This window comes from Lepus europaeus, chromosome 5 (assembly GCF_033115175.1).
Source record: "Lepus europaeus isolate LE1 chromosome 5, mLepTim1.pri, whole genome shotgun sequence".
Lineage (NCBI taxonomy): Eukaryota > Metazoa > Chordata > Mammalia > Lagomorpha > Leporidae > Lepus > Lepus europaeus.
In genome coordinates this window covers 56,025,038-56,040,559 of record NC_084831.1, presented here as the reverse complement: position 1 = coordinate 56,040,559, position 15,522 = coordinate 56,025,038, and the positions used below count along the sequence as shown (strand labels likewise).

The following is a 15,522-nucleotide window of genomic DNA, read 5'->3' as shown; positions in this document are numbered from 1 at the left end:
ACCCCAACCGGGACTAGAACCTGGTGTGCCGGCGCCACAGGCGGAGGATTAGCCTATTGAGCCGCAGCGCCAGCCAGCACGTTATTTCTATTAATCCTGTATTTCACTTGACACAGTAAGTTGAAGAGTTAAAAAATGAGGGGGATGTCACAGTTGGAACCTGCAATTCTCTAGCTTTAAGGTAGCATATGCTCACTAAGCACCTTGCAAACAGCACCCTGTAGTAAGTGGTGATTGTGCAACCAGTGCCAGAGAGCAGAGATGGAATCTCCACTCCAGCATGGTGAAGCACAAAGATTGCCTTCAAAAGGACAAGAGACCAAAGATTTATGGTCCCCCTTTTTTTTCATATGGCCCAAGACTCATTGATTGCTGAAGATATTATAATAATTTATTTGGGTATTTTTCTACATACTTCCTCACTAGATTTGGTGTATTTGGTTCCTGCATGAGGAGGAAGTATGAGAGGGATGAAAAGCTAACTGAAGATATGCAGTTTCTGCTGCTGTTGTTGTTGTTACTATTTCTAAGGCACACATTGATGAAGATGAGATGGATGGGAGGAAGAGAACTCATGGGGAGGGCGTTTGAGATTTCTTCACTGGGGCCCGTGTCCTGTCTCCATCTTTGGCATCCAAGACAGAACAGAGGTATTTCCCACCTGAGTTCACATGAAAGGAAGAAATGGAACTTTCTTCTCCTTATTCTTAGGCACAGAGAAAGGCAACAGTTGTTATTTCCAAGGGTTTATCCTGATGGTTCAGTTAAATACTAGAAAATGGAATAATGTGCATTTCAAGTTAATGGGATAATAAATTCAAGGCACTTAACATTTCTTACTTTAATTTCCATTCTTTAGGATACTGTAGATCTATTTTCTTCCATTTATAATAGTGTCCAAGGAAATCTGGATCTTTAAGCACTGAAATGAGAGCATTAGAAAAAATGAGCTCTGCATACATTCTTTAATAATAGTTAAAAGTTGAAAATAATTCACTTCTCATTAAGTTGATATGTGACAATAAGATACATTATATGGTTCACATCATGTTACAGTGCTCTGAAACTCCAAATTTCTTCCTTTTATTGGTACTTTATAAGATGTTGTTTGAAATAAGTAGATTGTGACTTGAAAATTGTTTTCACTATAATGACATTTGTTTATAGATCATTTGTGTTGTTGAATAAAATTTGTAGGAGGTCATTGTTTGGACTGTGCTCCTGCATAAGCCCCCAAAGACCAAAGCAAAATGGAGGCACTCATGCTAAGTGCCTCGCAATCAAGCTGAAACTTTAAAGGAAACAGACAAGCTTTTCCTAAGAGATTCCGAGCAACCAGTTAGAAGGGACCCAGTCAGTCTCAAGCACCATGAGGAAATCCCCTCTGCTTTAATGGTTACAAGAAGAGTAATCTGAAATAACCTGTTCTAACCAATCTATTTTTTCCCTTTTATTCTGCCTCTTTGTTCCTGTTCTACTTGCCTTATAAAAACCATCTGCCCTGCCGTGCATACTGGAGCATGGATCTGTTCTTTAGAGGAGATGCTACGTGATCCATGAATCACTGATAAAAGCCAACTAGATCTTTAAGGTTGTTGAAATTTTTTTTTTTTTTTTTGACAGGCAGAGTTAGACAGTGAAAGGGAGAGACAGAGAGAAAGGTCTTCCTTCCGTTGGTTCACTCCCCAAATGGCCGCTACGGCCAGCACTGCGCCGATCAGAAGCCAGGAGCCAGGTGCTTCTCCTGGTCTCCCATGCGGGTGCAGGGCTCAAGGACTTGGGCCATCCTCCACGGCCTTCCTGTGCCACAGCAGAGAGCTGGAGTGGAAGAGGAGCAACTGGGACAGAATCTGGCCTCCCAACCGGGACTAGAACCCTGCAGGTGGAGGATTAACCAAGTGAGCCGCAGCGCCAGCCTGAAATTTTGTTTTTTAACAATCATAACAAAATATTGAAATAATTCATATAGAAACCACAGACATCATAGTTTAATAAGTTTACACTTGAAGTAGAAAAATAAGAATCTTGGAGCAGGAAGAGATATTATAGCTTTTTAAAAAATTATTTTCATCTACTTGAAAGGTACTTGAAAGAGACAGAGACTTTTGTTCGCTGGCTCACTCCCCATTATGCCTACAATATCCAGGCCCTTTGATCCAGGTCTCCCACATGGGTGGCAGGGGTCCAAACACTTGAGCCATCATCTGCTGCCTCCCAGGATGCAGTGGCAAAAAGCTGGATTGGAAGTGAAGTAGCTGGGACTCAAACCAGCATTCCAGTTTGGAATGCAGTTGTTCCAAGTGGTAGCTTAACCCACTGCAATATAAGGTGTGTACTGAAATTACAGATCTTAGGATCTCAAACAGATGAGCATCCAGGCTCTGAATGATTAATCCTTTGCCAACAACAGAAAATGCTCCATGTTGTTGTTGCGAGACCGCCCATTCTGTTGGCAGTTAATAAGGGCTATAATGTCCTTCCTTAATCTTTATCCTGCAAATTTCTTCTGGTCCTAGTTCCGACTTCTGGAGCAAAACAGTAAGTTCGTTCCTCTGCCACGAGTGAGAGTCCTCTTCTAATACTTGTGTTAGAGCTGAGGTCCTTCAACTTTTTCTTAGGACACAGTTTTCTAGAGACTTAGCCATCTTTGCTGTCCTATGGTGAACTTTGTTGATGTTTCTATTCAAGTATGTGTCCAGAACCGGATCAGGAGCTTGAGTTAGTTTGAATACCAAGGGCATGTCTGATTTACTACCTCCCTTGACCTGTGCACTATGTATCTATTAACTCAGCTCAGATCTGCATTAGTCTTTTCTGGAAATCGCAGAATTATGAACTTTATGTCATCAATCAAAATCACAAAATATTTTTTTCAAACCTATTGTGATTAAGGCCCTGGTAATGTTTACTTGATATACTATTAAGTCAGATCATATTCCCACAAATACTTATCTATCTCCCTATCCCTTATCATTGTTCTGAGTTTACAGTCTTGAACTATTTAACCAGCCAGGGTCCCTCCAGTCTTGCCCTTATCTGGGCTTCCTTTAATAATCATTAATTTACTGCTTCTCCTTTAGCTTCATGGTATTTTCCATTGATAAAAAAACCACTTAAACTGAATAGTTCTTTTCTTTTATTAATAGTACTGGATTTCCACCAGCAATGTTCCTAGCCTTCTTGCTTCAAACACACAAAAGAACACATATGTAAATATTCTTATAGAATTTAGTAATACTCTTTCATTGATATTTCATATATATGCTCTGCCCTTTCATTATAGAAGCAAATCTGAGCTCCCCAGAGTTCTTAGTGAGGTCTCATTATTTCCTTTACATGATTATAAAAACTAACATTAATAAAATTCTTGCCATGTGCTGGACACCTATAAAGTAGACATGCAGTGGTTGCCATTATTATACCCACTTTACCAATGAACAAACAAAAGAAAGATTGAGTAATATCTTCTCATCAGGAATCTTCATGACTCTCAGTCAAAATTTAACCTTTCTCAAATGCTATTGCCTCATGAGACTTCCATTCAGGGGTAATTCATATCTTTCCTCAAATTGTTTTGAAATTGTCTTCCTTACATTTTACATTGGAACATAGAGGGCAGTCCCTTTCCTGTATATTATGAAACCCCAACTGATGTGTCATTTTTCCTGAATAGTTCCATTAGTTTTCTATCATTAACTCATTTTATGCCTTGCTTTCTCTACCATCCGAGAGATGAAAATGCCATACAAACTTTGAACACTTCTCATATTTTATCCCTAAAATTTTTTTCACTCATCTGACTCCTAGCACCTGCCTATAAACTCTTCAAAAAGCTCATCATGACATGTATCATTTTGCCTCCAACACTCAGCCAATTGTCTTGACAGAGAAGATGGCCAGTGATCCATGCTGATTGGAGAGAAATAATGAAGATGAAGAAACAGAGAAGAACAGAGAAAGAGAGTAGAATTTTAGCAAAAGCTCTGAAAATTAAAATTCTTTCGTTATTGTAGTTTGCTTCTGTAGCGGTTTTGTAATCTGCGGTAAGAAGGCATTCTCTTGCTCCATAGCAAAGTTCTGTTTCCCTGTTCTTTCTGAGGATTACTGGGAATTACTGGGCTCGGCATGTACTCTTTTTTTTTTTTTTTTTTTTTCTGACATACCTCTTTTCCAACACTGGTAGAGGTTGACCTGAGATTTTTTTCCCCACTGCTACGATTGTTTACATCAAGGAAATACAACAGCACTAACTGGCTGCAGCAGGTTTTATTTTCACACATAGGATCTCATATTGACCATTGAGCCACTTAAAGGTAGAACATCTTGTCAATCAGTAGAAATGAAGAAGTAGAAAGAATTTGGTAACTACCTTAAACTCTCTTACCTGTACGTGCAAAGCTAGTACAGGGCTAAGGAATTTCTGAATTCTGACATCATGTTCTTCCCACTAGAGCCTTCCCAATCTTGGTTGCACATTGTAGTCACCCGGGGAGCTTTAAAAACTACTACTACCTGGTCTTACTCCCAGGGAACCTAATGTAATTGGTCTGGGGTGTGCCCTTTATATTGGAATTTTTACAAGCTCCTCAGGTGGTTCTGATGAGCAGTCAAGACTTCAGACCACTGCATTGGAACCAGGTGATACTGCTTCTTGCATCTAAATGTGTTCCGGAGAGACTTGTTCTTATTGCTGGCTCAACGACTCAAAGAATCAAAGTTTCCTAGGGTGAAAGCAAGCATCCCCATGATGCTTCAGGCTGTTTGGTCTGCTTGATGACAGCAAGCAAACATCAGGAAGCCTACGCTCAATGTTACGGAGCACACTGGTCTGAAGGAATGCTTTGCCTCTCACATAAACATTTCCTTATGGGGATCATATTCTGTCGTTAAGGCACTATTGCCCACAACCATATGTATTCGTTTGTTCTCTGCCAAACCTTTTACTTGCCATTCTATAGTGATGGACAGAGAACAATGGATCACTGGTACATTTTCCCATGTGATTGCCTCGGCTAAGTACTAAAGCATGTAATTATTGATGAATTTACTGTATATACTTCAGAGCCTGAGCTTAACTGTTGTATTGTACAGAGGTAACTTTGCTATCCTATGATGGAGTCAGGATAGTCATGATAGAAAAAGCAACAAAAGTGGGGCCAGAGCACCTGGTTTAAGTCTCTGGACCATGGCCTACTTAGTGAAGAAAAATCACATTTACAGGGTGCTCACTATGTGCCAAGTAAGTGCTTCCATCCTATGAGCTACGTACTGTATTTATTCTTGTTTTATAGTTGAAGGACCTGGAACATGCAGAGGTTCAGTAACTTACTCCATGTCACACAACTGGTAAATGGCAGAGCCAGGCCCAAACCCTGGCAGTCTACCTCCAGAACCCACCCTCTTTCCCAGTATGTGATATTCTTCCTCACATGTGTGACCTTGGGCAAACTACTGCTTGTCTTGGTTTTCTCGTTTGTAAAACAGGGTAATAGTATTAATGCTTGGCTCACAGGGCTGATATGCTACCATGCATGACATACATTAGATGTTCAATAAGCACTGGTTGATTCAATGAATAAAAGATTAATTGGGGTGGTTTTTAAAACATACTAGATTTGGGGCCAGCACTGTGGCGTAGCAGGTAAAGCTGCTGACTGCAGTGTCAGCATCCCATATGGGCGCCGGTTTGAGTCTCGGATGCTCCACTTCCCATCCAGCTCTCTGCTATGGCCTGGGAAAGCAGTAGAAGATGGCCCAAGTCCTTGGGTCTCTGCAACCATGTGGGAGACCTGGCTTCATATCAGTGCAGCTGTGGCCGTTGTGGCCAATTGGGGAGTGAACCAACAGATGGAAGACCTCTCTCTCTCTCTCTCTCTGCCTCTCCTTCTCTCTCTGTAACTTTGACTTTCAAATAAATAAATAAAAATCTTTAAAAAAATTTTTTTAAAATAAAAATAACATACTAGATGTGAGCATGCTCTGTAAACTGTAAGACACAGGAACAAACTTACTATCATTATGGCAGCCATAGCCATGTATAAATTTGTGGCATAAAGATATAGAAAAGAGTGAATCCCCCAAACCAAAATGTCACTACTTACCCTGAAAGACAAAGCCCTTAAAAATAGGCACAACAGTTTAATAATTTTTCCAGTGAGAAGAATGCAACTGTAGAAAATGAAGTTATTAGGGGTTTCCCTTTTATTTCTGAGTTGTTGGAGAAGCATTCTGCAATCTAAAAGCTTCATCTTTATTACTGCCAGGAAATTAGGCCATTAAAAAGAGATAGTGTTGGATGTCATCCAGCTGAAACTATCAAAAGACAAAACAGCCAGCAGCACATGTGAGGTTTACATTTAATTGTTTTTTAATTAAGTGCTGGTTATTATTGGAGGAAAGCTCTTGAAACATTCTTAGAACAATTCCATAGGGGAAGAGGAGGCAGAGTGGTTGTGAAATCTTGCACCAAGTGCTACACTCAAAGTCTCAGAAATTCTTCTGGGCTGGAGATAACGGTTACCAGCTATTGCCTTTACACGGGGGCTGCGTTACACACTGGGGTAGTGGCAGATGTAGGAACAACAAAATGAGAGCGTTTGAGGAAGGGACTGCTGTCAGCGGTACCTCATTATTTCCTTCCATCTTTCAATTGTTTTTTATTGCAAAGCAATCATTCTCAAATCTCCTTGCATTTTGGCGTGTGCTTCTACTACTTTTCTGTCTAGCAGTTTGGGATTTCCAAGTGGCCCTGTATATTTACATGTTAGTCTAGAAAGTGCCATCCTGGAACACTCTCTCTGCTGTTTTGTGGAAGGGCTCTGACTTTGAATCGTGCCTGAGTGGGTGCCAGTTAATGTCTCCAGACACCGCGTGTGTATGGTTAAGGGTTATCGCCCCTGGAATCCACGTGAGTACTTGTGCGCTTCATAGGCAGTAGGCAGGAAGTGTGTGTTTGCTGGACAGACCAAGCAGCACTCAGCCACAGATCTTTGAAATGAAGTAAATATTTATGTGCTCTAGTATAAAAAATGACAAAATCCTCTACATGGATAGATTGGCTAAATCCTGTGTACCTTGAAACAACTTACATTGCACTAATTTGTGAGTGAGTGAGGATGGTAATGTATAATCAGAAAATAATTATGTGACCAACTTGCTGAAAGAACATGTGATTTCTTAAAGTTATTGACCTAACTTTCTCTTTAAAATATTTCTTGAGCTTAGTATTGCTTTTTGCCCTGATTTGTGCCTTAACACTACATCATATTTTCATGATGGTAGGAAACTATCACAATGATGAGATAAGATACAATGAGACTCCAAATTAAGGCAGTGATCATGGGAATGGAGCAGAGTGGAAGTGTTCCTAATGCTACAGGGGATAAATCATAAGGTTTAATGAGAGAGATCAAGAGGTCCAGGAAATTTCTAATATTCTGGATTAGACTAGAAGATGCAACAATGATGATCTACCCCTAACCAAGAGAGGGACTAAGGGACAACATAATGAATTTACTTTGAGGGGTCTTTAATACATGTGCTGAGATGTCCAGCACACAGTTATAAATATGCATGTAGAATCCAGAAAAGGACTAGAGATGTAGCTTTAGGAAATGCTGGCATGTAGGTGAATTGAACCAACAGTGTGAGAGGTCTTCCAAAGAGGGGGTAGGAAAGACTGAAAGAAGTTATTGTGAAGGAGGGGCCGGTGCTGTGGCGCAGTGGGTTAATGCCCTGGCCTGAAGCACCGACACCCCATAAGGGCGCCAGTTCTAGTCCTGGCTGCTCCTCTTCTGATCCAGCTCTCTGCTGTGGCCTGGGAAAGCAGTAGAAGATGGCCCAAGTCCTTGGGCCCTGCACCCACATCGGAGACCTGGAAGAAGCTCCTGGTTCCTGGCTTCGGATCAGTGCAGCTACAGCCGTTGTGGCCAATTGGGGAGTGAACCAGCAGATGGAAGACCTCTCTCTCTCTCTGCCTCTCCTCTCTCTATGTAACTCTGACTTTCAAATAAATAAATAAATCTTAAAAAAAAAAAAAAAGAAGTTATTGCGAAGGAAAGAGGCAGAGGAATGCAGAAGAAAACCACAAATGTGTGGTGGTCTGTAAGTCAAGGAGACTGTGGTCATGAGAATTCAAGTAAGAAAAGGACTAAAGAGAGATAACTGAATGTGGGAATTAGGAAGTCATAGCAGGATGGCTGAGGCAAAGTCCTATTTTAGTGAGTGTGTGTAGCCTGGAGGACCGACTTGCATCCAAATAATGAAACAGTGCTCTGGAGATCCGGTGAAATGGAGCCAGAAAGTTGTCCAGCTTCTCCCATGCTATCTTTTTAGTTCCTAATGTGTGATGCTGACATGGTGTTTCTTCTTAGGCTGATTTAATTAAACATAATTATAGGCTCTTATGCTTTCTGAGGTTCTTATGTTTTCTTGCTGAATTTCTACTTAATACTTCCTTTGGCTTAGAGGATAATTGTGTTTAGCATTAAATTTTTTCCTCCTGCAGTGAAGGTGGCTTTCTGGAGTGAAGGGAGGGAAGTAAACCTTTTTAAGATGAAGAACTTCATCTTTTATTTCTGCAATTGCCTATCTTTCCTTCTGGCTTTTAATCAGACTTCAGTCCAGGGCTCTGTACAAAACAGGAACTAAATTAACAGTTGTTGAATGACCAGGATATAAAGCCAATAGAGAAGTTTATCACCCGTACATAGCAGATACATGATAATTATTCTTTGAAAACAAGACAAGCTGAGAATAACAGATTAATATATTCCCAAGGACACAGGATAAGGCTAGATCACCTTACATGGAGTTTTGTAGAATTCTGAGGCTTTTGATGTAGCTATTCCAGACCAAGTCTTGTGGTATTCATAAAATGAGATTGTCTTAATTGGTCTGAAAATATAAATAAAAATTAGACAGTGAGTAATTTGTAAATTTGCTTTTAAAAATCATTTTATCGAGGCAACAGTTCAGGTAATAGTGTCTTATCACAAGAAAGACTATTTTGCCAATTTATACATATAGATTTCTAAGAAATGAATATATTATTAACTTCATCATTAATGAATGGGAATTATGGAAAGAAAAATCTGCCCAAGTAATTTTCCAATAATAAATGTAAATGTGCTGCCATATGCATATTATAAAAAGAAAAACACAGGTTTAAGACACCTGCTCGTCATGACTAACATTACAAAAGAACTTTAAGCAAAGCATTATGTCTGTAAATTTTCTCATTTACAATTAACAGTTTTCTTGAATTTCTCTGACACGTTTTGGTGAAATCACCTTTATTTCCTTCTTGTTTTGAGAACAGAATAAAAGCACCAGAATAGATTAGTTTAGTGTTTATACCAAACCTGGCTGCTTTCAAATGAGTGGAGGAAACCAACTATTTTCCCAATACTCCTATCTGTACTTTTCCTTCCCTGTGCTGACATTAATATGTCCTAAAGGGAGCACAAAAATTCTTAAAAATTATTAAATGGGAACTCTAAAGCAGTATTTAAATCACTGCATTTCCATGCCTTTTTTTTTTTTTCTATGAACGTTTTGAACAAAGAGATTCTCAACACTCTATAAACAAAACATTTCTTGGAGCTATTTTTCAGACATGTGAGATCATCAACTCACTGGCTTACATAGATGCTTAACACCAAATGTAATATGCATTACATCTGTTTTCCAATTTTAGCTCCCAGCTCTTTGGAAGAAGAAACAACTTTTCAGTTAGAACAAGTATATTAGTGCTAATTTTTACAGGCAGATTGTAGGTACCTTAAAGTAAATATTTGACTCACTTTTGAACTTAATGGGGCAATATCTAAACGTGTTAATGCATTTATTTATTTAAATAACAATATGGACACCTAATTTTAAGACTTAATATTTTTCAAATGTGTTACTACTTTTGCAATCACACTTAAGTAGAAACCTGAAACCAGGTGGAGATAAATTAATCATTACTATTATTGCTTCCAGAGCTGCATGCCATGCTTTACACTACTAAATGATATACTAAACTAACATTAATTTGCCAATGAAATGTTTCGGCATTTGGCAACGGAGGTAACCAAATGAAAGGCTGCATTATATCTCCTGCATGAAAAAGCTTGTGATCAATTTGCTGTCACAGATCGTTTAGCAGACAACAATGACCCAAGAGGAAGGAAACTGTCAACACACTGTCTCGTGAAAAAAAATACACCATCTTCAGGCACAATCGTCTCCATTGTTTTTTGTCTGTTTGACGAAGACCCATGACCCCTCTCCCTTCCCAAGGGTGTCCTGTTCAATTTCAAACTGTTAGCCTTCAGGGGCTTTCTTTTTTCCCCCAGAATAATTAAAAATATTACCCTAAAAGGTATAACTTTAGTATAGTTTGAATATACAAAGCAGAATGTCTGAAACATTTGGGAATATTTGTATTTTCAATTCTATGAAGGAAACAGCGCTTTCAAACGAGAGAACAGTGAGTGTATTTCACTATTATTCAGATAAACTAAGTTTATACAGATATATGCAGCATAAAAAATACATGTGCTTACAGTTTCAACCAGTAACAGGAATTTATTGAGTATTATCCTTGACACTATGAATATAAATAAGAAGAAGACACAATTTTAAGCTGAACATTAGAGCTCATTTTCCTGTTGGGAAAAAAAGATATATACATGAACTAGTGAATAGAATGGCTTTCTATATTAACACAATAAAGCCTTACAGGTTTAACACAGACATTTGGAGAATAACAGATATTCTTGGGCAGTGAGAGTAAGAGAAGAAGTTGGGGGCGGGACATATAGCTTTGTTTTGAAGTCATCAAGGAGAATCACTTGGGGTTTAAGTCTGAGTGAAAGGAAGGAGGCACCCTAGGCCAGGTGAACAGGATTAGCAACAGTATGAATGAGAAGGAACATGGTGTGTGCCTGTTTACATATAGAGGATGTTGGGAGAAGACAGAGATAAGAAAATTGACCAAAGTGGAAAGTTCAAGTTTACAGACATTGGATTCTGATAACATAAATGAGACAAGACAATGTCTTCAAATTTAGGCAGAGAATGGGCTAGAGTTTATTCAGTCTTCTTGATTCATTAGGTAATAGAAAGCCATCTGTTGTTCTTGACTAAGGCAGTTATGAAGTCAGTATTTGAGCAAGAGTGTTCTTGAGGGTGCAGAGTAGATTAAATAAGGGAGTCTAAATGCAGGGGGATCAGGCAGGAAACAAATGCAGCAATTCAGGTGTAAGATTCTGAGACCTAGTAGTACCTTGGAAGCAGAGTTATGAAGGGGAGGGAAGAATCTAAGAGAACGCTAAAGAGCTGACTCCACTGGTTGTCTGAGAGAGTGTGAAAGGTGAAGGAATGTTACAGTCAAATACTCTTCGATAGCCTGGAAGACTAGTGAGTTTTGCTATTAATAGAAAGCATCAAGCAAAACTGAAATAAAATATGAGTTTAATTTTAGATATGGGTTTTAGGTGATGAAAGGACAGACAAGTCAAAATGACTTTTCAGAGTGTGACTGAGAAATTGGGACTGGAAATGGGAGATTTGGGTCAAATCAACATAAAGTTGATAGATTAGGTAGAAAAACCCTCCGAAAGAGTAAGTAAGTGTTTAGAAAAGAAAGAGCAGACACCAATTCAGAGTTAAAGGGAGCCAGTGATGGAAATAAGTTCATTGAGGGAAGAGGAAGAACATGGCAGCACTATTTCATGGAAGCAACATCCCAGCCACAACCAAAGCCTAATGGTGAAATTCCTAAATATATCTCTGGCTGCGACTCTCCTCTAGCCACTGTGTCTTGGTTGAGTGTAAGATTGGAAATCAGGCCGTTGCCCTGGCTCGCTAGGCTAATCCTCCGCCTTGCGGCGCCAGCACATCAGGTTCTAGTCCCGGTTGGGGCGCCGGATTCTATCCCGGTTGCCCCTCTTCCAGGCCAGCTCTCTGCTATGGCCTGGGAAGGCAGTGGAGGATGGCCCAAGTGCTTGGGCCCTGCACCCCATGGGAGACCAGGATAAGCACCTGGCTCCTGCCTTCGGATCAGTGCGGTGCGCCGGCCGCAGCGCGCCAACCACAGCGGCCATTGGAGGGTGAACCAACGGCAAAAAGGAAGACCTTTCTCTCTGTCTCTCTCTCTCACTATCCACTCTGCCTGTCAAAAAAAAAAAAAAAAAAAGAATCCGGCGCCCCAACCGGGACTAGAACCCGGTATGCTGGCGCCGCAAGGCGGAGGATTAGCCTGTTAAGCAACGGCGCCGGCCAAGATTTTAAAAATTTCAAAAATACTTTGTGGCTTTCAGTATAGATGTCTTATACATCTTTTATTACATGTTGATGCTGTTATAAATGATATTTTGTTGAAGATTTATTTTTTGAAAGGCAGAGTTACAGAGAAGCAGAAGGAGAGAGAGAGGTCTTCCATCTGCTGACTCACTCCCCAAATGGCCAGAATGGCTGAAACTGGGCAGATTCAAAGCCAGGAGCCAAGAGCTTCTTCCAGGTCTTCCATACAGGTGCAGGGGCCCAAGGACTTGGGCCATCTTCTACTGCTTTTTTTGGCCATAGCAGAGAGCTGGATAAGAAGAGGAGCAGCTGGGACTCGAACTGGCACCCATATGGAATGCTGGCACCACAGGCAGAGGCTTTACCTTCTACACCACAGCACCAGACCCTGGTTGATTTTAAAATATTCATCTCATATCTAGAATCCATGCTAAATTCACTCTTTAATTTTCAAGTTTTATATATTCAGATTTTATTATTATTATTTTATTTACATTATGTACACAATCGCGTTACCTGTGAATGAGATGGCAAATTTTGGGTGTCAACTTTACTGAATTAAGGAATACCTAGAAGCCCAGAAAAGCATTATTTTGGGTGTGTCTGTGGGGGTGTTCCCAAATGAGATTAAGATTAGCACACGAATCTGAGTAGATTGGTGGAAAGACCCAGCCTCCAAGTGGATGGGCACCACCAGTTGGCTAGGGATCTGGAGACACTAAACACAGAAGGTGAACTGGTGTCACTCTGAGAGCTGGTGCACAATCCGTTCCTGCCTTGGATGTCAGCTTCTGGCCTTTGGACTCCAGCACTTGCATATACCAGTGGCCCCTGGGCGACACTCAGGCTTTCAGCCCTGAACTGGGAGTTACACCCTTGACTTCCTGTTTCTGAGGCCCTGGCACCTGGCCGGAGCCTCACTACTGACATCCAGGATCTCCAGCCTGCACATGAGCTGTTGTAGAACTTCTCAGCTGCCATATAAATGGTTTTTAATTTTTTTAAAAAATATATATTTTTAAGTTTATTTATTTACTTATTTGAGAGGTAGAGTTATAGACAGTGAAAGGGAGAGACAGAGAGAAAGGTCTTCCTTCAGTTGGTTCACTCCCCAGTTGGCCACAATGGCCAGAGCTGGGCCAATCCGAAGCCAGGAGCCAGGTGCTTCTTCCTTGTCTCCTATGTGGGTGCAGGGGCCCAAGGACTTGGGCCATCCTCCACTGCTTTCCCAGGCCACAGCAGAGAGCTGGATAAGAAGTGGAGCAGCTGGGACTAGAACCTATATCCATATGGGATGCCAGTGCTGCAGGCGGAGTATTAACATACTGCTCCACGGCGCCGGCCCCTGTTTATTTATTTTGAAAGGCAGAGTTTCAGAGAGAGGTCTTCCATCTGCTGGTTCTCTCCCTAAATGGCTGCAATGGCCAGGGCAGAATCAGGGCCCAAGCCAGGAGCTCAGAATTCCATCTGTGTTTCCCACATGGCTGGCAAGGGCTCAAGCACTTGAGTCAACTTCCACTGCTTTCCCAGGTGCTTTAGCAGGTTGCTGGATTAGAAGTGGAGCAGCCAGGACTTGAACTGGCACTCATGGGATGCCAGTGTTGCAGGTGGTGGCTTAACCTACTGCGTCACAATGCCAGCCCCTCAGCTCCCATAACTGAATGAGCCAATTATGCTAATATACCACTCTGCATTTGACTATACAAATATGCCATCAATTCTATATTTCTAGAGAACACTAGCTAATACAGGAATAAAGGTGATTCACAGTAGTCCTTTTTTTTTTTGACAGGCAGAGTGGATAGTGAGAGAAAGAGAGACAGAGAGAAAGGTCTTCCTTTTTGCCGTTGGTTCACCCTCCAATGGCCGCTGCAGCTGGTGCATCTCGCTGATCTGAAGCCAGGAGCCAGGTGCTTCTCCTGGTCTCCCATGCGTGTGCAGGGCCCAAGGACTTGGGCCATCCTCCATTGCCTTCCCGGGCCATAGCAGAGAGCTGGCCTGGAAGAGGGGCAATCGGGACCAGAACCCAGTGTGCCGGCGCCGCAAGGCGGAGGATTAGCCTGTTGAGCCACAGCGCCGGCCAGTAGTCCCCTTTTATCTATGGTGTTGCTCTCTGTGGATTATCTATGGTCAGTCATGGTCTGAATGTGTTAGATGGAAACTTCCAGAAATAAACAATTCAAATTGCTTGCTGTTCTGTGTAGCTTAATGACCGCCTGTGCTGTTCCACTCTGTCCCATCCAAGTTGTGAATCATCCCTCTATAGAGTGTGCTCACACTGTATATGCTACTTGTCCACTGTCTATACCACTCATCCATCTTAGTTCTCAGTTCAAATGTTATGGTATCCAGTCTGTATTCAAGTAACCCTTAAGTAATAACCTAATGGTACAGCACAATGCCTATGATATCCACCTCACAGCACCTCATCATGTAGGCACAGTATCATTTCACATCATCACAGGAAGAAAAAGGATGAGTTCAGTATAAGAAAATATTTTGAGAGTCGAGACAGAGACCATATTCACATCACTTTTATTACAGTGTATTATTATAATTGTTCTCTTAACAGTAATAGTTATTGTTCATCTCTTACTATGCCTAATTTATAAATTACACTTTATAATAGGTATATGGAAAAACACTTAGTGTTTTTTATTATTATATATTATTATATATACATACAAATATATATGGGGTTGGGCATTATCTGTGGTTTCAGGCATGCACCGAGGTCTTGGAACATACCTTCTACAGAAAAGGGGAACTAGTGTACTGAACATTCTGACCACCTGTGTACTCACTCTGCTCTGCTGTTTAAGTCCCCCTCTCCTCTTTTCCCTTTGGCTTTGTATCTCAGCGACCGATACACTTCACTTGCCCCCTGGCATTCCTGATTCATTTTCACTGATTCGGGATGTCACAGGCCTTCCTCTGGGCCAGGTGTGGGAAATAATGCCTGTCGCCCTCTAGGCTTTAGAATATGCTGTGCCCTTGTTTGAAAGGCCCTGCGCCCCTGGTCTGTGGGTAAATTCTTACTCAGCCTCTAAAAATCAGCCGAGGGGATCACCTCCTCCTAAGGGTTGGCCCTTGCATGCACCCCTCCGGCCAGCGCCAAGCGGAAGTGAGATGGCTCCCCTTCCACGCAGCCCCGTATCTTGGTCTTGTGTCTATTGTAGCACTTATTATATTGTATTGACGTGATGCAACAATAAACAGGCACAGTCCAAT

The 15,522-nt window shown here is 41.2% G+C and overlaps 1 protein-coding gene across 1 annotated transcript in view; it reads right to left on the bottom strand.

Moving 5' to 3' along the window:
- Positions 1-836: 836 nt before the first annotated feature.
- Positions 837-15,522, bottom strand: part of UBE2U (ubiquitin conjugating enzyme E2 U) — a 39,109-nt gene continuing 24,423 nt past the window's right edge. Inside the window, exons 7-8 of the mRNA XM_062193379.1 lie at positions 8,807-8,895; positions 837-922 (exon numbers count right to left, since the gene is read on the bottom strand). Of these exons, the coding sequence (XP_062049363.1) occupies positions 837-922; positions 8,807-8,895 (175 nt within the window). The remainder of the gene's footprint in view (positions 923-8,806; positions 8,896-15,522) is intronic.